The sequence below is a fragment of the Pleurodeles waltl genome, chromosome 9 (genome assembly GCF_031143425.1).
Source record: "Pleurodeles waltl isolate 20211129_DDA chromosome 9, aPleWal1.hap1.20221129, whole genome shotgun sequence".
Classification (NCBI taxonomy): Eukaryota; Metazoa; Chordata; class Amphibia; order Caudata; family Salamandridae; genus Pleurodeles; species Pleurodeles waltl.
In genome coordinates, this window is record NC_090448.1 from 268,109,784 (window position 1) to 268,136,474 (window position 26,691).

Sequence of the window (26,691 nt, forward strand, 5' to 3'; positions counted from 1 at the left end):
TGAGGAATGCAACCTTCCAGGTTAGGAACTGTATTTCGCAGGAGTGCATGGGTACAAAAGGTGGACCCATAAGTCTAGTTAGGACAACATTTAGGTTCCATGAAGGAACAGGTGGTGTTCTTGGTGGAATAATTCTTTTAAGGCCCTCCATGAATGCTTTAATGACTGGTATCCTATAAAGGGAAGTTGAATAGGTAGTCTGCAGGTATGCAGATATTGCTGCAAGGTGTATTTTAATGGAAGAGAAAGCTAGGTTAGATTTTTGTAAGTGAAGCAAGTAACCCACTACATCTTTGGGAGTTGCGTGTAATGGTTGGATTTGATTAATATGGCAGTAGCAAACAAACCTCTTCCATTTACTTGCATAGCAGTGCCTGGTGGATGGCCTTCTGGCTTGCTTTATGACTTCCATACACTCTTGTGTAAGTTGTAAGTGTCCGAATTCTAGGATTTCAGGAGCCAGATTGCTAGATTCAGCGATGCTGGATCTGGGTGCCTGATCTGTTGGTTGTGTTGAGTTAACAGATCCGGTCTGTTGGGCAGTTTGATGTGTGGTACTACTGATAGGTCTAGCAGCGTTGTGTACCAGGGTTGCCTTGCCCAAGTTGGTGCTATTAATATGAGTTTGAGTTTGTTTTGACTGAGTTTGTTTACCAGATAAGGAAGGAGAGGGAGAGGAGGAAAAGCGTAGGCAAATATCCCTGACCAGTTCATCCATAGGGCATTGCCCTGGTACTGCCTGTGTGGGTATCTGGATGCGAAGTTTTGGCATTTTGCGTTCTCTTTTGTCGCAAACAAGTCTATCTGAGGTGTTCCCCAGAGCTTGAAGTAAGTGTTCAGAGTTTGGGGGTGAATTTCCCATTCGTGGACCTGTTGGTGATCTCGAGAGAGATTGTCTGCGAGTTGATTCTGAATCCCTGGGATAAACTGTGCTATTAGGCGAATTTGGTTGTGAATTGCCCAATGCCATATCTTTTGTGCCAACCGGCTCAACTGCGTTGAGTGTGTCCCCCCTTGCTTGTTTAGATAATACATTCTCGTCAAAACAGACAACATGACAACAATGTATTTGTGAACTATTATTGGTTGGAAAGCCTTTAGTGCTTGAAAAACTGCTAGCAGTTCTAGGTGATTTATATGCAGTTTTGTTTGATGTACGTTCCATTGTCCTTGTATGCTGTGTTGATCGAGGTGTGCTCCCCACCCTGTCATGGAAGCATCTGTTGTTATTACGTATTGTGGCACTGGGTCTTGGAAAGGCCGCCCTTTGTTTAAATTTATATTGTCCCACCATAGAAGCGAGAGGTAAGTTTGGCGGTCTATTAACACTAGATCTAGAAGGTGACCCTGTGCTTGTGACCATTGTGATGCTAGGCACTGTTGTAAGGGCCTCATGTGCAGTCTTGCGTTCGGGACAATGGCTATGCATGAAGACATCATGCCTAGGAGTTGTAATATCATCTTTGCTTGTATCTTTTGTGTTGGATACATGCGTTGTATGATGTTGTTGAAGTTTTGAATTCTTTGTGGACTTGGAGTGGCTACTTCTTTTGTTGTGTTTATTATGGCTCCTAGGTACTGTTGTACTTTGCACGACAGGATGTTTGATTTTGCTAAGTTGACGGTGAACCCCAGTTTGTAGAGGGTTTGTATGATTTGATTTGTGTGGTGTGAGCACTTTGATAACGAATGGGTCTTGATTAGCCAGTCGTCTAGATACGGGAATACATGTATTTGCTGCCTTCTGATGTGTGCAGCGACTACTGCTAGACATTTTGTAAAGACTCTTGGTGCTGTTGTTAAACCGAAAGGCAATACTTTGAATTGGTAATGTATTCCTTTGAATACAAACCTTAGGTATTTCCTGTGCGATGGATGTATTGGTATATGGAAATACGCGTCTTTGAGGTCTAAGGTTGTCATGTAGTCGTGTAGTTTGAGCAATGGTAGCACTTCTTGTAGTGTGACCATGTGACAGTGGTCTGATTTGATGCATGTGTTTACTATCCTGAGGTCTAGGATTGGTCTTAGCGTCTTGTCCTTCTTTGGTATTAAGAAGTACAGTGAATAAACTCCTGTGTTTATTTGTGTGTTTGGTACTAATTCGATTGCATTCTTTTGCAATAGTGCTTGAACTTCTGTCTCCAGGAGCTCGGAATGATGTTGTGATAAATTATGTGCTCTTGGTGGTATGTTTGGAGGGAATTGTAGAAATTCTATGCAATAACCATGTTGGATAATTGCTAGAACCCAAGTGTCTGTAGTGATTTCCTGCCATGCTTTGTAATAATGACCTATTCTTCCCCCCACTGGTGTTGTGTGGAGGGGATGAGTGACATGTGAGTCACTGCTTAGTTGCAGGGGTTTTGGGGCTTTGAAATTTTCCCCTATTCCTAGGGAATTGCCCTCCTCTGTATTGGCCCCGAAAGCCTCCCCTGTACTGTCCCTGGTAACTGGACGGTGTTGCCTGTGAGGTGCTGGCTTGTGTGGCCTGACCCCGAAACCCCCCTCTAAAGGGTGTCTTGCGGAAGGTGCCGTAGTTTCCTCTGCTCTGCGGGGAGTAGAGTGCGCCCATTGCTTTAGCAGTGTCCGTGTCCTTTTTAAGTTTTTCTATCGCTGTGTCCACTTCTGGACCGAACAGTTCTTTTTCATTGAAAGGCATATTGAGAACTGCCTGCTGTATCTCTGGTTTAAACCCAGACGTTCGTAGCCATGCATGCCTTCTGATGGTCATGGATGTATTAATTGTCCTTGCAGCTGTGTCTGCTGCGTCCATGGAGGAGCGTATCTGGTTGTTTGAAATGTTTTGACCTTCCTCAACCACTTGCTTTGCCCTTTTTTGTAGGTCTTTGGGTAGATGTTCAATGAGGTGTTGCATCTCATCCCAATGGGCTCTGTCATAGCGTGCAAGTAGTGCTTGAGAGTTGGCGATGCGCCACTGGTTTGCAGCCTGTGCTGCGACTCTCTTTCCAGCTGCATCGAACTTGCGGCTTTCCTTATCCGGGGGTGGTGCATCCCCAGATGTGTGGGAGTTGGCCCTTTTCCTAGCTGCTCCTACAACGACGGAATCTGGTGGCAGCTGTGCAGTGATGAAAACAGGGTCTGTAGGGGGCGCCTTATACTTTTTTTCCACTCTTGGTGTGATTGCCCTACTTTTGACCGGCTCCTTAAAAATTTCTTTTGCGTGCCGGAGCATACCAGGGAGCATAGGCAGGCTTTGGTAGGAGCTGTGGGTGGAGGAGAGGGTGTTGAATAAAAAGTCATCCTCGACCTGTTCTGAGTGGAGGCTTACATTGTGAAATTGTGCTGCTCTAGCCACCACTTGAGAATACGCAGTGCTGTCTTCTGGTGGAGATGGCTTCGTAGGGTATGCCTCCGGGCTGTTATCTGACACTGGGGCGTCGTATAAGTCCCATGCGTCCTGATCCTGGTCACCCTGGCTCATGGTGGTGTGAGCTGGGGAATGTGATGGAGTTTGTGCTGGTGAGACGTGAATTACAGGTGGAGGAGAGGGTGGTGGAGTAACCTTTTTCACCACCTTTGTTTGTGGTGTTTGTTCAGTTTGGAACTCCAGTCTTCTCTTTCTTCTAATAGGGGGAAGGGTGCTTATTTTCCCTGTTCCCTCCTGTATGAAGATACGCTTTTGCGTATGGTCTACATCGGTAGATTGCAGCTCTTCCTCGAACCTATACTTTCGCATTTGGGAGGTTAGTGAATGCTCCTCTGTATAAGAGCCTGAAACTGGGTCGGTTGCAGGTTGTTTTGGCACCGAAACCCTGTCTGCATCTTTTTTCGGCTCCGAGCTGACTTTTCTTTTTTTCGGGGCCGAAACCTCTCGGCGTCGATCTTCGTCGGTGCCGCTGTCTCGGCGTCGAGCCGTGTCTACACCGCTATCTCGGTGTCGATGCTTGTCTCCAGCACTTTCTCGGTCCCGAGAAGGCTGCGTACCGGTGTCTCGACCGGAGTCGGACTGTCTCGGCACTGTTTGGGCCTTTTTCGGTGCCGACGGTCGGTCACCGAATTTATGGGTCGAGCCATGGCCTGGTGGCAGTGGCGTCCCCTGGGCCTTGTCAATCTTCTTATGTGTTGTTTTCGACGTCTTACTCACGGTTTGTGGGTCATCGAATTCCTCGGAGTCCGATTCGTGGATCGAGAAGGTACCTTCCTCTTCTTGTTCCTCGAACTCTCGGTGGGCTGTCGGCGCGGACGCCATTTGAAGTCTTCTGGCTCGACGGTCTCGGAGTGTTTTTCGGGACCGGAACGCACGACAGGCATCGCAGGTGTCTTCACTGTGCTCAGGTGACAGGCACAGGTTACAGACCAAGTGTTGGTCTGTATAGGGGTACTTGTTGTGGCATTTGGGACAGAAACGGAACGGGGTCTGTTCCATCGGCGTTCTTCAGCACGCGGTCGGGCCGACCAGGCCCCGACGGGGGATCGAAAAACTACCCCGAAGGGCACCGGAGTTCTTCGATCTTCGATGCGGTGTTGAATCTAACTACGCCGATCCCGAACGCAACAGTACCGACGAAAATCTTCCGAATTTAGCTATCTTTCCGTTCCGAAACTCGGAGCGACAGGAACACGTCCGAACCCGATGGCGGAAAAAAAACAATCGAGGATAGAGTCGACGCCCATGCGCAATGGACACAAAAGGAGGAGTCACTCGGTCCCGTGACTCGAAAGACTTCTTCGAAGAAAAACAACTTGTAACACTCCGGCCCAACACCAGATGGCGAGCTATTGCAAAACATGCGTATCTACAGCGACAGATGCCATCGAACCTATGGTTTCCCTGATTAAGGACTGGCACTGTAATATTAACCTATCTGGATGGCAGCAGAGAACATACAGGGTGATTCACTGAGAAAATAGGATTGTGAAGAGTGCAGAGTATCAGGGCACAGTGGTTTGTAGAAGGACTATGAGGCTGGCACTTATAGGCTGTCACCCTCTCGTGATGGTGCACCCTTCAAAGTGAAACTACAAAACCTGCATGCACACACCACTGCAGGAGGCCTGTGGATTCTACACAGGCACACTTAGTACCTGGCACAGGCCCTGTCGAATTAATATATCTCCCACCGCGCCTGTGCCTCCTCTACTCTATTGGTGATTGGAGAGCATCACTCAAGTGGCATACAACGACTAGCCCTTCTGTATGCCTACAAATTGGTGCCCACTACACAAAGCAATCTTTTAATAAGAGACACTCTCACAAACTGAAAGAACGCCCAAAGAACCTAAAGGCAGAGACGCTGATACAAGCCTCAGTGCCCATCTGGAACAACACAGGCCTCGGTGTTGGCACCGGGGTTCAGTGGAAGTTGTGGGAACGGCAAGGGATAGTTCATCTAGAACAAATGATAGAGGGCAACACTCTCAAACCCTATGACTCACTGCGCACAGAATTCATTATGACTGACACATACCACTAGCAATACCACCAATTGACGCAGGATCTCTGTGACAGATTCAGAAGGCGACCAATGAACTTAACAAATTCTACTATTCTGAGGTACATTTCTGCCTTGAGCTCATTTCGGAGAGTGGTGTCAGGTGTGTATGGTGAGCTTGTTGGCAACTACTTCTCGAGACAGACCATGACCGACACAAGAAGATTTTGGCAATAAATCTAAACAGAGACTAATTACACTGAAAGACACTGTACTACACAACTGATACTGCACCCACTACAAGCTACGCTAAACACACTTATTCCCACTCTCTGAATGTTGCAATGCCACCTCCCCGGCTGTGACCGGTTACACATTCTGGGGCACTGCCACAACATTTTTGTTTATTGCATCAGCGTAAGGGCACACCTGCAACTTCTGCGTGATACATGCGACTTGATAAGCATGACAAATCACAGACAATGGTGGACACCGACGTCTTTGGCATTGGCCATCATGTTCCTTCTTAGTCACTGGAGATCACATATAATGAATCACAGTTGACGAGTGGCTTATAAAACGTATTGATCAAGTTGATGTCTTTTGTCACATCTGGTGACATTTGCTAAACACACGAGGGGCACCTGCTAAGCCATGACAAAGGTAATGATGAACTGTTCTTTGTGGCAGAACGCCCATTATCACACGTTGCGCCTTCCGTCCCTGCTCTAACTATAAATTTCAGATACCTTGGACCTTATATAATTTTGAAGAGATATGTCAAAATGTAAGGGTCAACCTGCCTTAACGCAACAAATGACACCATATGTGCACTGGTGGGGCTATTAGAGCGCTTCTTCTTGACGTTGTTAGTACTACAGGAATACACAAAAAGAGTGACAATGAAGTCTGATACTGGCCCTTTTTATAGCATCAATTGATGTACTAATATACGGGTCCAGATGATAGTTTTCCTGTCCTCTTGGCATCCATCCTTTCCTCACATTTACATACCTGTACACTACTCAGCTTGACTCACTACCAGCCGTCGGTGGATCACCAGCACTTCTCCGTTTACCCCTAACTGACCGCACTGGGGAAAAGGGATCCTCTACGGAAGTGGCCGAGTGCTTGCAATCGACGGAAAGGACCTAGGAGCATACAGTATGGGTTCCATGGTGTAAGTGGAGGGAAAGCTTTCAAGAGCGAGGGGCACAGCGTGTCCTCAACAAATTGGCATGGCGTACCAATGTCTCAGGAAAGTCACAAAGTCCACCTGTTGCCCTCATCTGTGGAGTGTGAGCTGACTCCCTTTTCTCCCCAGTGTGTTATATATTTCACTGTGAGGTTCACGCAGCCTGCCTGGCAGGCTGCTGGCACAAAAGAAGGCCCTGGCCTTAAACAATTGCAAAGACTTGTCTTTTGAACGGAGGTCTAGGATCAGGATAGAAGTTAATGCAAGCATCTCAGTGACAAAGTCCCAATGAGGTACTGCTGCCACACCTAAGCTATCAAGAACATTAATAAAGTTTGTTCTTTGAAGAGGAAAGACAACACCATTGAGCTTGGTCGTTGTTGAGTGACAGCTGTTTTAGGTCTGCGCGTGCCAAAGCATGGAAACATCACTGTTCATGAAAAAGGCAGGTTTGTCACTGGGATTCCAGGTCATAAGTGGCTTTTGTATCACCGACTCATGCCCAGATTATCATTAAGGTGGTGACACTGTCAGAAATCATCAAGTTCGCATGTGGAACAAGTTGTTAAGAATTCTCAAGACACTCATTGAAAATACAACCTCAGGCAGTGTAAGGGCTATATTACATTTGCTGCCCTCCACTAAGGTCACTGTACAAGGCTTGTTCCAGAGGATGCTCATACCATAACACATCGGTAAATGGTTAAATAGGTGAAGTATAAGGAGAAGCTTGTGGCATTTCATTTATCTTCAGCCAAAATATTTTTGTCTGCCCTTCCCTTAAGAGGTTTAGCACTGTATGGCAACCAATGAATCGTAAACTTAAAACTGCCAGACCGTGTGCATTCCAAATGACAGCAGTGGTTCAAAATCTTGATCCCAAGCACTTCTTGTAAACCCCCATGTCATTATATTCGAGAGTATTTCTTAAAGGTATGATATTTCTGGAAGTATCTGAATATCTAGATCCACTAATGCACATTTTCCAGTGTTGCACAGTCACTTAACTTTAGAGTTTATAACTGTAAGTACAGAGTGCTTGATTCATGTGTCTTTCTACTACCTAAACTCATTTTGGACCTTAGAAAAATTATTTCTCATTATTTATTTTTACTCTGGTTAGAACGAAGAAAGAAATGGATAAAGAGACCGACAGCTTAAGTTCCTCAATATACTGCTCTCGTCCGCTCTCCTTTTAAGTTTAAATACAAAATTAGTTTATCCTGCATCACCCCAAAAGTGTATTCCACTGTTCTAGTGTAACATCTCCCCATCTGTGGTCCTCCAAACTGGTAAGGGGTCTCTCCACTCTGTTGAGGTCATCTGCTCTCCTGTGATGTACAGCATGCTGCAGAGGAAACTGGCTGCTATGTGAGGTCCATGATGGTTGGAGTTTCCACCAATCTTTCTCTTGAATACTCTCTCCCTCAAATTATTTCACTGTGCGGTGTGAAGGGCGATAGATGTACCATCAGCTGATGGAACACTGTTGTTACAGCCTTCAATGGATTTGGTTAGTGTAGTCCAGGGTGCCTGAATGCTGGAACAGATGCATTTCCAAGTCTTTCTGATATTTTCCACAGTTTGGAGTTTCACAGGCAAAAACCTTACTAGTGATGAACCCTAAAAATGAAAAAGCTCTCCCACCAAGATATTCTAATCTCATTACGAAGCAATATCAGACATCATTCTAAATGACCAGTTTTTCCCCGCTTCAGCAAATAACAAATTACTAGTCAAATTAGGAATTAAAAGTATGATGAGAAAACCAGAATTCCAGCTTCTGTTCCTTTATGGGTAAAAACAATGCTGGTTGAAGTGAAAAAAAATGGTCACAACAGTGGAAATTGCCACTATTCTTCCCATTTACTACTGACACCTCCCATGGTGCCAGTACCTTCTGATGCAGAAATATGGATGACAAAGTCCTGCATAAATTGTAATACCGTCCTTAGAATGTTCTGGACAGCTGGTCGTTCATAATGAACTTTTATCACTGTAAGCTGACATAAGTCCAAGATGACCCGATTCTTTTTAAATTTTGAAGACAACCACTGACTATGTAGAGAATTAATTGTAATACCTGTAGCATGTAAATTCATCTTGGATGGATTTTCTGAAAATAAGGCACTAAATAAGCTTTGCTGACCTATGTTTAACACTTTACACTTTTATAGGTAGTCCAAGGTCAGAGAGAAGAGAAAACAATTTTTAATTCAACCCTATGCTTGACTGGCAGTGGAGGAACCAAACATAAAGGGGCGATATGTTCCGAAAACCCAGGATGTGCAGACAACTACGGGGCCACACTGTTAAACTTACTGGTTATTGGATCTAAAAGACTTAGTAAGATGCTATTGCAGCCTCCTACAGTGGAGCAAAAAAACAGTAAGCTCCAGAGTGACTCGATGTTGCTTTGGCGGACTGCCCTCCTAAATTCACCTTGGTCTCTGGTAGACTCCACAGTTATATAGTTTACTGTTATGTAGTTGGTATCAGCTAATTGATATGGGGGAGATACTGAAGCAATATATGATATGGACAAACAGGTCAAGACGAAACTAAGGAAATTTATTATGGTGACAGGTATCAAATAATAGGTAGAGACTATTTTTGGGATGAGGTTGTAACTAGAAATCACTTGCCCCAAATGTATGCCTCTATTTTTCCCCTACTTGAGAAAACGTTTGCATCCAAGGAAGCCTGTTTATAAATAATAAACCTACAAGAAAAGATTGACAGGCTGAGACCATTTTTACCGAAGCAAGTAAAGGTTGCTCAGTACTGGTAGGACAGACAATGCAGATGGGGAAAGACACTCTCCTACAGGCCTTAAAACAATTTAATAAATGATATATTCATGAAGCAAAAAATAGGAACGAACACTTAACGAATTCAAAGGTGGAAAAAAAGCCCAACAAAGCTATACCTTCTCAACAATAAGTGAGACTCAAACCAAATAAAAGATTTTAGTAGGTAAAGAAACTTACATTTTTTAAGATCTGTTTCATTAATATTGATATTCATGTAAGCAAAGGTTTTTGAAGGGTTTCCTGTAAGATAAAACAATGCATAAAACATTTTTTTTAGGCTGCAGAAATTTCAGATGAACTTGTAACCCATCTTAGCCAACCAACTAGTTTAGCCTTCAGGCTTAATTCAGCCTAGTTGCACTGTTCAATCACGCACTTAGAGACCAACGAATATAGCCAGTGATATCAAATATATTTACCATAATATACATACAAAGAAGACTTGGCACTATAGCTTGCAGGCTTTTTTCAGTAATAAAACATATTTTGTAATAAAACATTTCCCATGACGAGACAAACCATACCCAGTAATCAAGGTCAGAAGAAAGACATGTTGCCAGTGTTATACTGCTTATGTGAAGATTTGCTTACTTATAGAGCATTAAAACGGTCAATAAAAGGCTGCCACGCACTAGGCACTTCAATAACCTCAAGAGTACCTGTTGGAGCTGAACAGTCAACAACAGTTTGTTAAAGACATACCTTTTCACTAAGTGCAGACGATAACTGACATTTTCTTCAAACATTTGGTCCCACTGTTGCTAATGATCTTTCATCTACAGTAGGTTTTTCAGAATAATGATGCCATCTTTCATGGTGGACCTCAAAAGTCCTACCTAGCAGGCGTATACCACTGTAGCATTAGTTTTCATATAGTGAAATGCTCCAGCAGATGAATGCAATGTCTAAAGAACAATGGTGGGTGTTTTGAACAAGACATATTTTTCTGCCAGTAGGTGATGCAATGAGCCTACAAAAGAAATAAGTAATAGCTCTCTGATATTTTTGTTACCATTTTCTGCAACTGAAATATGGAACCTATGTATATAGATAATAATATTTTGTGCGAATTCCAAATTTAACGGAAATCTAATTGTGTAGGAGTGACCCAATCACAACTCTGGGTAGCACTCTTATCTGCTTAAATGGGTAAATGCTAAAAACAGCGTGTCACAACTCCATTGTGTACCTTCTGTGCGGTGGATTTTACTCTCTGGGCTCAGGTCGCCCTTCCCTTATGGCACCTTGCTTCCCCGAGTAGCCCCCCCCCATCATGCTTTCCCTATGGCGCATTCCAGTCTCGAGCACTCCGTGATTTCCCTCCCAGGACGCCTGAACCATTGACCCTCCTGTTCTGTTGCTATGAAAGTTCGCCTAGTGCAGATAATCACGTGTCTTCTAGGATAAGTTACGTAATCCACTACTGAATTATACCATCATGCATTATGAGTTCCGTTGTACTTGTTTATTGTTGCCAATTACTGTTTCCAGCTGCCACCTGCAAGGCCTCATACCCGTTGTATGTAACAAGTGATCTTTCCCAGGTTAACTGGAGTATTCCACGCTTCCACATGGGACACATGTCTATCTGAAACACTTTTTCCTTCCAGTATAAATAGCCCCTCTGAACCTGTATCAGCCTTAGCGTTGTTCCAGTCCTGCACTCACCTCCTGAGTCGCCTGGAACTTCCAGCACTCTAGTCTTCCAAGCCTTTCTGATGTTTCCTTGATCCAAGTAACTGCCACGCTTCCAGTGTCTTCCTTCATGGGCTACGATTCTGCATTCACTTGAGCTACTTGCACGGAGCTCCCTTTTGTCTTTGGATTCCAGTTTAAGTACTGCCATGGTTAATTGCTCAGGTTAATGCACACAAATCCATAGGTTACAGTTAATCCAAAAGCCGATTCCTTTGAAGGTGTTAGCACATTTTTCTGATATTGGACATTGTTTGAGTACCGACCCCCCACGGAGGCCCAGTGTTCAGAACTCTACTGAACTGGAACTAAAACTTGACCACTGAGTTTCTGGCAAGTTGTATGTAGTATTTTGGGAGAAACTTCTTGAGTTTGAAGTTGTGAGTTTGAATCAGAATCCTGTATGTTCCGGAGTGCCAGAAAATCTCCAGTTTATTCTTGAAATGGTTTTTGCTCGCTCTCTCTCTCTCTCATGGGATATTTACGAAGAAAGTCTGAAAGCATACAAACAGTGTAAACAACTGATAGATAATTTTGAGGTTGGAACCTATGGGTAATTTTGCCTCTTGTTGTTTTATGTGTATCACACCAGGTTTGAGGATAACGAGGTCCACGGAGTCCCATTCTTACTAGGCAGTGCACAAGACAGCCGAGCAGTTCCCTCAGTGACGCAGGTTCATCATTTGTTGTTTTATCCCATCCCTTTTCCCCTCTGGCAGTTTTTGGAACCAGACAGATGTTACTTGTTTCATTAAGCTGCCCCAGCTAGGTTTGGATGTCCAGTATCATCTCTGCGGTTGGACCCAGGTGAGTATGTGATGATGCATATTAAGTTCCGGATAATGTTACAGTTCTGTGCTACCATATCACTTGGTGCTCCAGTCAATGTGGGGTCAAAGGTAAGCCCCAGTGTTTTCAAACTATTCAATTTAGGAATGGTAACTGCATTTATAGTAACATTGTCTCATTGCTATATGCTTGAATGCGGTATGGTAGTCTTTGGGACAAAATGTTTTTCTTGTGACTATTGTCTTATCAAACGCCCCCCTTTCAACTCGCCTAGACATTGTATGTTTATGGCACAGCCAAACTTTTTCCAGCAAACATTTTGCAAACGGGCCACAATTCCAATAATTGCAACAAAGTCTGAAAATACTAGACATTCTGTCAACCAATCACGTTTGGACTAATTTGCAAACCATCAATATGAGTTGGCAAACCTCAATGGATGCTACACAATCAAGTTTCATTTTAACTTTTAAATCTTTGGGGACTTTTCTAGTGGTACACATATACACCATACAGTGTATTAGCATTTTTTAATCTTCCTAGTACCAATCAAATTACTGTGTAGATTTAGACCAAACTCCTAAATGGGCTGGAAATGATACAAAGATGTATCTTTATGCCAGATTTGGTGTAAATCTTCAGTCTTTTTTGCAGTAGATGGCTGTAAAAAAAACTAAAAATTGAGATTTTGTACACACCTCTACCCTCATCTCCTACCCCCCCAAAAACAGAGAGATTACTTGTGACAAACCTGTATTGAATACCCAATACCCAATACCCAATGAATAACCATCACTGAATGGAACTTGCATCCTGTGTGAACTGTCAAATGTGAGACCTATTGACTCTGACAATGGTTTTAGCCATATTACACAACATCATGGCTGAAAGTAAAATAAAAAAAGGGCTGTAATGTGGTCAGTGCTGGACACATCATATTGCTTTTTTCCATTTTTTTCAGCTGCGCTTCTGCACAACATGCGCTATTATGGGGTGCTGCATCTTTAAAAAAATGTTAGAGTGCTCTGAAAAACAAGATTTTTAAATGTGAGGAAATTGACAAATTTCATCTCTCAAAACACAAGGTGACTGCCTGGCTAAAACACACAGCACAGCCTGAGACAAACTGGCATTTTCAAGGTACATCAATCAGTAAAAAGGGTAAGTATAACCCCGATACATAATCACACCTCCCGTCTTGTGTCCCTTGGGAGTGAGCACCTTGTGTGCTCCAACTAGGCTGGCTTGAACTATTACAAAGCAATTAAAAATATGTACTGGGAGAGTGCAAAATATTACTTGTAACAACAAAATGAGATGACTAGAAAAAGGATATAAGTAAGGTATATGTGCTCGCCGTAGCTGTGGAACACACAGCATCTCATACTTTGCACAATGCTGTATTTTCACCTGAATGTCTGATGAGGAGTAACATGGGTGCGTCCGATATACCCTTACCCCATCACCCCACGCCGCCTATAACCTAGAAAATGCAAGCAGTTACTAAGGCTGTGGGGGCAGGATGGTGGTGAAGAGCTAGGTTATGGTTAGACCAACCGCAACACAATTTCTGTTTAATTTAAACAATCAATTTTGAGAAACGAAGACAGAAAAACATAAACAAAGGCAGATTGAAAAAGTGATGCTTTTTTTAGTGAGTGAATCAAAGTATTTGTTTTAACATTGAAGGAGGCAGGTTTCTGGAGCAACGACAATGGTCAAAAGAGAACATACGCAAGGCTTTATTGCAAGGAAGAAGAGTGTGCCAGAAAAAACACAATGTAATTTTTCCGGGCGCTCTGAAATCATTGCAGGGTATGGAAAGCATGGAAAAACCTAAATCATCAACAGAGTGCTCTGATCAGCTTCTCAATCGACCACTTAGGTACTATCACACATGTGCAGTGTCTGGTTAAAGATGCGTTTTTCTGGTCAAGAGACTTAAGGAGACACAGACCATGAGATGGTGAGCGAGGTTATAGTGGCCATGTTATGATGCGACAGATGAGTAATGGAGGCAGTAAAAGCCGATGAACTGCCTGAATGTGGAAGCTAAGAAAACGTTTGTGTGTTTCTCTGTACCCTGCCAGGGAGCCCTGCTCCTGTCTAGCGGACAGTAGTGCTTGGTAGAGATCTGAAAACGGACGTGCACGGGTCTTACCCGTCTGCCTGTGGAGCCGGGTAAGACCCATACCCACATCAAAAGCTTCAGACAGAGCCTCTGACAAGACCACGCAGGCAAAATAAAGGGCAGGGAAAGACAAAAAGAGAAAAGAACCGAAAACGTGGATGAGTTATAGGGGGAGAAGAAACAGACATGGTGTGGGGGAGATGGGACAGGGTGGGAGGTGGCTGGGATGAGTGTGAGGCAAGAGAACTAACGACGGGGGTAGGAGGCTGGGTGGGAAAATATGCAACATGAATGGTGATGTGGGAGTGCCTGAAAACAAAATGGTTACTTACCAGTAGAAGTAGTTCTGCAGTTTGAAGAGTTTTCTGGATTCACATTCTTTGCATTACTGCGCCATCTAGAGTTTTGGTCCGGAATTGTCTTTTTTTTTTTCTTTCATGGGCTTCGTTCACCACCATTTGGTGGTATGCCCATCCCATATAGGATGTCAGACTGCATCCATGATGTTCATGTGAGTAGTCGCCGTTCTTGGATTCTTTTTCCCATATTTTGGAATTTTACTCATTGCTGTTTTATCTCTATTGTTCCCGCCTGACTGTAATATCTCCCATTTCAGGGGAGGCAGTTGGGTCGCATGTGAAACCAGAAAACTACTCCTACAGGCAAATAACCATTTTGTTTTGCAGCATGAATCCTTTTCTGAATTCATATGCTTTGCATTAGATTATGTAGCAGTATCCTTTCCCTTGGGTTGGATGAAATGAGGAAGATTTGGCAAACGGGTGCAGCAGTACTTTTTGTCCCGCTTGTGCCTCCTTGTTCATTTGAACATCCAAACAATATTATTTTGCAATTGTGTGTGAAGGTGCCCATTGTCTACTAGTACGTTTGACAGGAAAGCTAACATTGCATCCTTCTTTCTTGTTGGGTGTGCCTTTGAGCAGTGTTATCCCTGCCCCTGAGTAGCAGGTTTGTAATGTTTCTACAATCCAACTACAGATTGTTCCCTTTGTTACTGGGGACCCTTTGGTTGTTTTTGCGAAGGATACGAACTGGTTTCCCTTATGAAACTCTCTTGTTTCTTGCTGATAGTATATTAAACCTCTCCTTACATCCAAGGTGTGTAGGTTATTTCCATATGTGTTTGTGGTTCCATGAAAAACACTGGTAGCTGTGTGCATTAATTGACATGAAAAGTTCGTACCACGTTAGGTAGGAATTATGGGTTCGTCCAGAGAACCATGCTGTCTTTGTGTATCTGCAGGGACAGTTCCTGTATTGTTAGTGCTTGCAGTTCGCTCACTCTCTGCAGTGAAGTGGTAGCAGTTAGGAATGCAGTTCTGAGTGTGAGTGATCTGAGATCCGCTTTGTGCATAGACTCAAACGGCTTTGTCATTAATTGTGTTAATACTGTGTTTAAGTTCCACATTGGTGCTGGAACTGATCTTGGCTGAGCAATTCTTTTTGATCCCTCTAAAAACCTCTTTACTACTGGTGGAGTGAAGAAACTGTCACATGAGGTGCCCCTAGAGAATGCTACTATCGCTGCCATGTGTACTTTTAATGATGAATAGGTTAAGCCGCTATCCAACAGGTGAGTGAGGTATGTAAGTACAGTTACGAGTCTTGCAGGGCTCGAAAAATCTACTGGGCCCCTCACTATGGAGTTTTATTTTATGAGGTCGAGCTATTTTTAGATTCCACTCAACCCTTCTGGTGAATGGACAAAGAAGAGGTGTTCTGTTCAGTCAGAAACTTAATTAGCGATTAAGATGCCTTTAAATCTTATTCTTGTCACATATGCTCTGTGTTCTGAGACAGAGGTCAGAAGTCAGTTTGTCTTCTTGCAATGCAAGTACTTTTTCTTATGACTGCAGAGTTCCAGGATTTTGGAAGATGAACGGTCTGACCTATGCGACATGTAAGTCTTTTGTTTTCAGGTTTTCCCTAACACACAACATTTATATAACTAAGTCAACTTTACAAATGTTTCAAAATATATTTCAGTAGCTGTGAAAGACCATTCTTGTATTTCTGTGTGATGAAAAAAATATTTTAATAGGATGAAAAAAATCAGAACACTTAACTTGGTGATGTGTAACTCATAAATGTTTTCTGAAACCCAATGTTCACAGATTATTGTTAATACACTATTTAGTTTTATCAGTAAAGATGCACATTAGTGGGAAGGTTTTTAGACATTTCTTCGAAATTTACTGTCTGTAAATGACAGTGCGCTACCACATAAAGCTTTAGACAGTTGGATTGTGTGTAAATTCACTCTAGACAGTCACACAAAAGGAGCTGAGGTGTGCCCTGCATATCCTGATGGGTCTTCCTGGGCTAGAGTGGTGGGAAGAGCTGAAACTTGCACCTGAATAGGGGTGTGCCTGTTCTAACACAAAACAGTCTCCAACACCCTAGAGCATGTCTAGAGCCCGAGCAGGAAAGGCAGGGTCTTGTTCACTACACCCCTATTCAGGGGTCTTGTTCACTACTTTGAGGTTTGCATACTTTAAAGACAGAAATGGGTATAAATGGACCTCTGACCCCACAACTTTAGAACACTTCTGGACTGAGGACATTCTGCCAGGAAGAAGAGCTGAATGCTAGGAGGGACTGCCACTCTGCCTGTTGCTTTGCTGTGCTGGCCTACTGCTTCTACCCTGGGAGTGCAAGGACTGGACTTTGCTTTCTACATCCTGATTTCCAAAGTTCTCCAATATCTTGAACTGAGCCTGCTTTCTGTTAAGAAGTCTCAGGGACATCAAAGACTTTATCTGTCAGCACCTGGGCTCTTTTGCTAAGAGTACTGACTTGGCAAGTGGTGCCAAATCCAGTTCCTGGGACCATGGAAGTGAGTTCTGGTGAAACCAAGAGGAAACAAAGTGCAACGACTCCAGAGTGACTTCGGAACTGACGCCGCTATCTGACTCCGCACCTCTGTCTGCAGCAGGAGCCGTGGTACCCACTGAGAGCAACTACTGCGACCAATGTCGCTGCAGCACCTCCAAAGCACCCGGTGGTGTGATCGCGACACCGCAAACTCAACACCCCACGTCTTGACCTGCTGGGCTCATCTACCCCGCCGGATGTTAAGGAACTGACACCTCACCACTGATGCCGCATCACCACCCGTGCAACCGTAAGGAACCGGTGCCTCACCTCTCCTGCCTAGCAGTAAGGAACTGATGCCTTACCTCCCCGTAAGAAGTAAGGAACCGACGCCGCACCGACTCCAGTAATGTCTCACCTCCCTAACTCCGTGCAATGTCTTTGTTTCATCATTTTCAAAGGTACTGTACCTTGGGGTCCGTGCGACACTGTGACCGGCCCACACTCCCTTGGCGAGTGGGTCTGGACTGTTGGGAACGACTTTGTCGACGACGTCATGATAGCCCCAGTTGGAGCTATTTTGTCTCTCAGCGCTATACTGAAGTTTAATCTTTGAACATTTGTATCTTTGCTTGTTTATGTTGCATTTGGTTGTTTTGGTCTTGTTTTATTCAATAAATAGTGGCTATTTTTCTAAACTGGTGTGGAGTACATTTGCGGCGTTTTCACTGTGTCACTGTGTGTGCATACAAATACTTTACATATTGCCTCCAGGATAAGCCTGACTGCTCGTGCCAAGTTACCCAGGGGGTGAGCAGGGGCTATCTTAGCTGTGTGGCTCTTTTACTCACTAGAGTGAAGGTCTTTACTTGGACAGGGTGCAACCTACTGCTAACTAGAGACCCCATTTCTAACAGTTTGCAATAGGGCAAACAGGAACTGCTACAAACGTGGGTAGGGTTTACCCCTGGGAATGTTTACCCCACTGGTTAGGAAGGGACCAGGTTTCACCCCCTCCCAGTAGCTAGTGGCAGGCATAAATGTCACATACCCAGGCACCATCTCCAGAACACTTTCTGGACATGCAAAAGAAAAGAAGAGGACTGAGCCTGCTGTCTGTGGCCTTAGAGGATTCTGCTGACCCTCGTCAAGAAGGTATCTGGCCTCATGGCACTCCATGTCAGATACAGCAGCAGCCTTGCCCGCTGAAGAGTTCCTACCACCAAAAAAGAGACTAAGGGCTTGATTACAACTTTGGCGGAGGGGATTAATCCGTCCCAAATGTGACGGATATCCCGCCCGCCATATTACAAGTCCATTATATCCTATGGAACTCGTAATACGGTGGGCGGGATATCCGTGGGCGGGATATCTGTCACATTTGGGCTGGATTAACCTCCTCCGGCAAAGTTGTAATCAGGCCCCAAGTCTGAAGGTATAGATCTGGGCCTGCTGAAGATGCCAAAAGTATTTGACCGGTAAAAGAACTTCCATGGGCGTGAGATTTGATTTTCTCCCTCCCTGAGTTTTTCCTAGTAATGCTAATGTGTTAGACCTATCAGCCATAGGGTGGTCTTCACCCAAACGTTTTGCCTTACTCTTCCATAGTGTGCTCACTCCTTAAGACATAACTTTGGCTTATCCCTTAGTCATTTAGTGCTTTGCACCTGTCTCTGGGTCACACGACTGGGTGTTGTTGGTTTTTGTGCCTGAACAGCTATTCACAGTAGAGAGCTTAGGTGTCCCTGGATAAGCCATCACCGGCAGGATGGGAGGGCAAAGTTGGGGAAAGCCCCACCTGCACCTGGATAGGCTGTGTCCTGGCATCACACAAAGGATTGCATACCACCTGTAGTTACTGTGGAGCCAGGGCAGGGGAGGCAGGAAACCTGTGCACTTCAAAGGGAAACCTCTAGAAGCGTCTCCCACTTCAAAGGAGGCACAGGTTTTAAATACTGGACGTCCGACACCAACTCTTCAGTACACTTAGGGACCTGTGGAAGGCTCTGGTAGAAAGAAGGACTGCTGTGCTGCTGAAACGACTGCCACTCTCATGGACTGCTGACCTGAAGACGTCTTGCTTGAGTGAGAAGAACTGGGCCTGCAACTTGTACCTAAGACCACCAGAGTGACTCCAAGTGCTAGTCTCTTGTAACCATTACCTGGACTCTGCAACTGTGAGTCCTACCCTGCCAAGTGGTGCCACCCAGTCCAGGACCTTTGTAAGTGGGCTTCAATGTACTCTGCCATCCCACCTGTGGATTAAATAGAATGACACATAACCTCTGCTGCGCAGCGCAAGCCCAATTAGAACCGATGCATTCCCTCTGTTGTGAGGATTCTTCCAGTGCAAAGACTCTGCATCAATCTTCCAGCCGCATCAGACCCACTGCTGCGCCGCTCATCCCAGATACAGGCCCTTGCATCGCAACGGCAGCCTCGACAATGATGCAGGACTTCTCATGGAAAGACTTGCAGCCTCTTCTCAACCAGCCAGTGCGTGACACATCCCTGATGCAGGACTTGCACCACAAGCTTCCCTCGTCGGCGATGCAGGACGTTGCACCGCAGCCTCGCAGCTCCCCTCAACTGACACATCGCTTCAACTTCACTACCCATCCAGGACGCAAGACCTTGCAATGCCCCACAACCAGGATTTAAGGTACTCGTGTTCAGATGGTGTAACTGGGTCTCTGTAGCCGGGCTTTGCTGCATCGCAGTCAGCCTGAACTTGTGACTGTGTCCAGTCCAGTATGACCAGATATTTACAGTTGGTGTTTTTTCCTTTTTGGCGGTACTTTCACTAAAATGTTAAAATTGCATATCTTCGGTTCTACTGATTGGATTTTTGCCATTTTGATTCTGTTTTATTAAAATGTACTATATTTTTCTCATCTTGTCTGGGGTAATTTTTGTAATGTGCTTCACTTTTTTACTATTTGAAGTGTTGCACTAACAGTTTTCATATTTCTTCTGGGTTAAGCCTGACTGCTCTGTGCCAAGGTTATTGAGGTTGGAGCACAGGTTAATTTAAGGTTTGCTTGTGACTTCACCCTGACAGGGACTGTGGTCCCTGCTCGAGCAGGGTTTCATCGCTCCCCTCACCAACCAGCAACCACAATGTTTTACACAACAGCTTCATTGGGACCTCATCCAACACCTACCCAACTTTGTGAGGACTTCATCAAATACAGCCTGCTGCCTTGCCCAGCTAAGGGATTTTGACTTCCAGAAAAAAAAAAAAAAAAAAGGACTAGGGCCTGATCATGACCTTTGTGGATGGAAACCTCCGTCATAAATGTGACTTATATTCCATCCACCATAGTACGAGCTCCCTAGGATATAATGGAATTGTAATACGGCGGAAGGAGTAACAGCGTAATCAGGCCCTAAGTGCCAAGCTAAAACCTCTGATCAGGTTGAACCTGGTTAGCGTTCCCAACGTGCGTTGGATCGCGGCTGGCCTAAAATCACACCTATGTCCTGATCTACAGCAATTGTTGGCACTATTTTTATTTAAATCATTTTAAAAAATCATATCTCAGAGTTCTCTTCTTGGATTTTTGTAGTTTTGGTGTCGTTTTGTTCATTAATTTTTACTCTATTATTTTAAACTGGAGTGAGATTTATATTGTGTTATGTTGGTTACTTTTAAACTGTTTGGGTACTTCTAAATGCTTTATACATTTTCTCTAAGGTAAGCTTGCTTGCTCTGTGCCACAACTGGTAGGGGCTCAGCGCAGGTTTAAATTACTGAAACCTTTAACTGGATCTATAATTTTAGGGACTAACATCCACCCCAACTAACAATTCACTTTCCCACAGATGCACTGGTGCATTCCCTAGGAACTGGGAAAAGTCTCTTAAACCACATAAACCAGACATTAATTTTAAACAAGGGTGAGTGATTCACATCTTTATCAGCCTTCCAGGAGTATGAGTCAGGACCATATGAGTTAGGACTGGACGTCAACAACTCAAACTAACTAACTTCGATGTTGGTGGACTGAAGTGCCATACAATGCTATATAATGCATAAGAGTTGGATTGTTTTTAACTAGCCTAATTTTTATTTATTTTTTATCAGCACAAATCAACTAATTTATTTTTATTTTTCAGACACTGCATGGTTGAGAAAGATACACTTCCCATCTACCACTCTTGACTATTCCAAAACATGTGGATGGAGTGTACTGTATAATATCACCCAAATGTTTAAGATAACAAGTTACTATGAATATGAAAATTATATTTACATACATGTAAAAACACCTTACCTTGTTCATCTTTTCTAGCAACAATTTCAACATCAGTAACATCTCCAAATTTGCTGAATCTTTCTTCGAGCTCTGCTTGAGATATTGTATGGCCAAGCCCCCCAACGTACAAGCGCTTCACAGATTTATTTTTCTCCATTTGTTTTTTAACAGGGGATGGATCTAGTAAGCAGTCCTTGGATTCATCTGCAAAACATTAAACAACACTTTTGAATTATGGAAGCACAGAAGAATTTACCGCACTAGAGACCTGATTTTGAGTGGGGCTTTAGCAACTAAGGGACTCATTTTGAGGAGGGTAGTAACAAGACTCATAACACAAATTAGTCCACTTCTAAGACCTCCCTTCTGAACCATTTAGAGGGCTGTGGTTTGTAATGGGCCTGACGGCTTGGCCACTCCAGACTCTGTCATCTGGAACACCCTATTGGTGTATGTGGCACACCACAGATGGTCCAGGTCATGCCCGCCAGCACCCCTTCTGCCTGGGGACGACACTGAAACCATGTCAATCACTGTAATAAAAACTATTTAAGAGCATCTTCACTATTTACATGGGAGGCAATTAACTGGCATGGAGCACTGGATTTCTTGGTTCTTCTTTCCCCTGAAATGTCTTCATCTGTGCATGCAGAAATCACTTTGAGGGCGCTGGGCACAATACTCACTGCCACTGTAAACAACTCAAACTTTGCAATCCCTGTTACCTCGACCACACTGGCTACTTGGAAGCTACCAAATATGAAAGGAGATCGTATGTAGCTGAAATCATTAAAGATGTCCTTATGGACTTTGAATAGTTCTGAAGTCAATACTATTTTCAAGAAAACATGTGTAAGGTTTGTATATTCACTCCAAACCATCCTAGCCATAAAAGATTGAATAGCACTATGTTTATCCTAGAATACAAACGTACAAGTTATATGCTGCTAATCAGATCTAGAAATCATTAAACACTATTTGAAAGTGCAGGTTATTAAGTGGAGAACCTAACTGGATGCAAGTATTCATCCAGTCATTAAGCGATAACGTCACTAAAAATACAAACATCTTTTTAAACAAGCCATTTTAAGATAGCTCAGTATGATGATAGCTTTGTAGGTTCAGCACTCCTGACGCCTATCTAGGTTTGTAAGTGTTATGTTGACACTTCACCCTTTAGTGGGCAATAAATGGAGCACCAATGAGTTGGGGGAAGGCATCTTGTGAATAGGGCTATAATGCTGCAAAAGAAAAGGTGGTAAAAAACATTACATGAAAACACAAATTATTATTTTTGCAGGCAGGCTTAGAATGTTTTTAAGAACACATTATTGTTTCTGAAAGCAACAACAGATCTACACTACTCACCAAATTCACATCTGCCAATTCTTCCCAAACACAAGCATCAACAAAAAATAGTCTGTCTCATTTTTGTATGAAATTGTACTGTGACTTGTTCTCAATGTGTAAAACGTCTTCACTTAGTATTTACCACTAGTGGGTTTGCCAACAAGACATATCAAAATAATAGTGCATCTTACTGGTACAGACTACTCATTGCTGTGCCCTGTGAAATGGTGTAATGGGTAAATTTATCGCATAATGTTCGAAGAAGTGGACCCAGAGTTAGTAACAGGCTCACCTCATACATTTGTTCCAATATTTAGGGTTGAGGCTCCCGCCTGTTGTAATGTCTCTGTGGGCTTTTAACCGCGCCCATGTCACACCCATCACTTTCTTTGGTTTGTGGGCTTGCCTTTTAAATTTGCTTAATTTCATTTGTGAAAGGCATGCATACATCATGCCTTTTCCGGTGTTTAGTCCTCCTCAAGCCCACCAGCCAACTACTGAAAACATATGAGGCTCCTTGTTTTCCACATGGTTTCTGAACTACTTTTTCTTTTTCTTTCCTACACAGCGTCATCTCGCTGGGCTTTACACAGCACAGTCGCACTTGTTTTTCAAAAATATAAATATTCTTTCAATTTCCCTGTCCCTGTCTACACCCCTGCCCACCCTCCACTGGAGGTTTGCAGCAGCAGCCACCTCACAAATGCATTCCCACGCATCCTCTAGTTATTATTTACTATTAGAGAATTGAAATAGGTTCCTAGCAAAAGTACACACGTGTTTTCCATAGAATAACGCCACTAATTCTTAACACAAAACTAAATGTAGTCCCGTTGTAATATAGTTGGTATAACACAAATATTTACTTATCATATAGATTTTGACATAGGAATATTTTATTACAATTCAAATAGATTAAGTTATGGAATAAAATCATAATAATGTAAATATGTGTTAGAATAAACAATGGAGTAGGAATGGTAGTTCCCTTTTTCTTCCCCCCCCCGTGGTCCAAGATTAGGACGATCGGAATGTTGGGGGTGGAGGGAAGAGGAGTAGGCTGTTGTGAGGAGCTGGACGTGAACTGTGTGAAGGGAAGAGACAATAGAAGTTTTGGAGATGGAATAAAGTCTACCTTGGAAATTCCTTCAGTCTCCGACTTTATATCAAGTCATCTAAAAAAAAAAAAAAAACATATCATGCTCTAGGACTGGAAAGCTGTGGAAAATACAAGGTTTCTAGAAAAGATGCTTATTGTTGATTGCTAGCATGTTCAGCTAAGGATTTGTAGGTAAAGGTGCAGGAAGGTAAGGCACCAACAGAAACTCGTTTAAATGCTTGTCCTTCACCAAGCTCAAAGGGCCTGCAGTCCAGCAGACCATTGCTGCGGGTTTATTGAAACGTGAAACCAACAGTTTATGCGAGCACAGTGGGGTGAAAAGGCAGCTCCAAGGGGGGGGAGGGTTGCCTTTGTCAAGCAATGGCGAGACTATGCCTCCATATGGAGAGCATAAGGAAGGCTGAATTCCACGTTTTCGGAAGCTAGGCCACTTTGTTCTCAGTGATCGGTACAGTCGTCGCTTAGGGGGCAAGCAGCGTTTTTAACATAACATCTGCATGGGGAAAGTGGGGGAACTGGTTCTCCATACGGCTTCCAGATTCCGGGCATTATCTGCGTCGTCGTCCAGATACTGAACCCAGGCGAAGGGATGCTCAGGCTCACCCATCGCTCTTGGCTAATAGTTTACCCAGCGGAGCCATTGTCTGACCGCCATTTCCATCTCATAAGTGTGCCCACGGGAGTCTTTCTGGTAAAGACCAATAAAGTGAAAAAAAGTAAATAACCCCCACTTAAAGGATGTGAGCTTTGTGCGTTGTCCAATATGGCGTGCATATATGATCGTGAGGAAAAGCAGATTCTATCACAGGACCGGAGGCGAGGATTATGCAAATCTTTCTTCACTCTTTATTCAACAGCAAGTTCAAAGTTAAACAAAACATGAACAGAAAAACTACAAGTTCCATGAGCCCGCCGCCATGGTAACGAGTATCCAATGAGGTGCCCTCCTTCACGTCAGTATAAATGGCCCGAGACACGTCACACTTCCTCTTTCTTCACTGCTCAGATAAGTGCCTTTTCTGCCTCCGTTGGGGGTTTGTTTCCTAAACTTGGCGCGCTGCCGCTCAATTGTTTTGCGGGGCTTTCTGTTGTTGTAGCAGCTTTATCGCCATGAGCGGTCCGGAACGGACGGGCCGCTCGAGCGTTTAATTTCCTTTCGGCCCTCGGCGTGTTTAATACACGTCGGGCCCACCAGAGGGAGCGCGCGCTGTGTTCTTTATCGTCGGAGAGCGTGCCTCTCAGTGCGCGGCTCGCGTTTAGCGTTTGCTTCTTTTTTCCCAGAATTGAGGGCTTCTCCTCTACTACATGCTTGGCACCTTGGTGCATTTTTTTCCTATTCCCTACCCTGACACCCGTTTGGGTAAGAATTACCCCATTAGGGAAGGCATTACTTCTTGGCTCGCTATCGGTAGACAGAGAGGGTAGGGATTTTTTACCCTATATATTGTATATTTTTTGTTGGGTGTACACTCTGTCATAGTCCTCATTATGCATTCCTCCCAAGAGAATGAACCTTTTACCAACATGTCCCCAGGTGAGGGTCCCTCTCACCGTACCCTTCCCCCCGGAGTGGACACTTTGTTTTCCCAGGCTATTTCTCACGCTTTAGCCCCTCTTAGGGATACTGTAGCTAAGCTTACTGAACAGGTGTCCAGAGGTACGGGCATGTTTGGTGTGACGGGAGCGGAGGGTGATTCCTCTACCCTTTCGGCCCCCAGGAAAATGCGCAAGCGCGACGCGGGGCACCTGGGGGATGGTGTATTTTCACCCAATCCCAAGAGTGCGCGCGCGCATAAGCGCGTACCCTCCCGGGAGGACCGTTTGCCCGGAGTACTGGGTGACAAGCTTCACCACCTATGGAACCCTGATCTGGGATCCCCCAAAGGCTTCATGGGAAGTTCAGATGAGGACTCATCATCTTTAGATGACGACTCGGGTCGCCCTTGGCGTCCGGGTGCTACCCTACCAGATCCTTCGGATCACGCTGATTCTGACTCCGATATGTTTGAACCGGAGGGTATCTACCATCCGCGTTCCTCGGAGTGGCGTCCAGACCACAAGGTGGCTGAATATGTCGCCAGTAAAATTAGGCAACCTCTGGACAAAGAGGTGCGCACTCGTCTACGGGCGGAGTGCCCACGCCCGTCTTTATCGGATAAGGTCGCTTTCACGCCAGTTATTGACCCAAAAATGTGTACGTTTTTTCCAAGTACACCAAGGATCCCAAAAAAGGGATTGATCGCTCCTGGAGGGCATGCCAGGATAAACTTCTTGATGTGTTAGGTCCCCTCACACAGATTATTCAATTGGCGGAGCGGGCCAAGCAAGCAAACACTCCCCTTCAGACGGACATCATAGCGGGATGGGCTCAGAGAGCTGTTTGTCTTCTGGGCAACGCGAACTGTGCCATCTCTGCAGAAAGACGCAGATCTTTATTGATCAAAATCGACCCCAAGTTAGGGGAACTGTCTAACTCGGAGGCAGGGGCTGTTGCCCAAGGCAATTTATTTGGCGATCCCTTTGTGAAAGAGTTGGGAAAATTTGTGGCTACGTTTTCAGCTTTGGATAAAGCGCAATCTTCGATTAAGAAGGTTTTCCCCAACAAGGTTTTTGGCGGGGCCGGGCGAGGCAGGGGTCGCTCTTCCGGCCGTCCTTTCCAGCAAGGCCCCAGCTCCTTCCGCAACAACGGTTGGAGGGACGGCAGACAAGGAACCTTCTTCCCCAACAGAGGCAGGGGAAGAAGCAGAGGTTCCAGAAATGCACGAGGAGCATATAATGCCCCAGGAGGTCCCTCGGGTGAGGCTTATCCCTTTTTCCCCAACAAATTTTGGCGGGAGATTGAGGTTTTTCAGGGACAATTGGAGGCGCATTACCTCCGACGCATGGGTTCTGCAAACTGTCTCAGGTTTTCAAATAGAATTCTGGGGTACCCCATTTCAGGAGAAACTGCCTCAGCCCATCGCGTTCTCGGCAGAAGACTCAGAACTCATAGATTTAGAGGTTCAGGCCCTTCTTCACAAAGGTGCCATTTCCTTTACTTCCCTTCACCCCACAGGCTTCGTAAGCAACATCTTCTTGGTGGAAAAGAAGGACAAAGGGTTTCGTCCC

General features: G+C 44.4%; 1 protein-coding gene across 1 annotated transcript in view; it reads right to left on the reverse strand.

Moving 5' to 3' along the window:
* Positions 1-26,691, reverse strand: part of NOL8 (nucleolar protein 8) — a 270,845-nt gene that overhangs the window by 217,936 nt on the left and 26,218 nt on the right. Inside the window, exons 2-3 of the mRNA XM_069206675.1 lie at positions 21,132-21,317; positions 9,582-9,644 (exon numbers count right to left, since the gene is read on the reverse strand). Coding sequence (XP_069062776.1) covers positions 9,582-9,644; positions 21,132-21,270 — 202 coding nt within the window. The 5' untranslated portion in view covers positions 21,271-21,317. The remainder of the gene's footprint in view (positions 1-9,581; positions 9,645-21,131; positions 21,318-26,691) is intronic.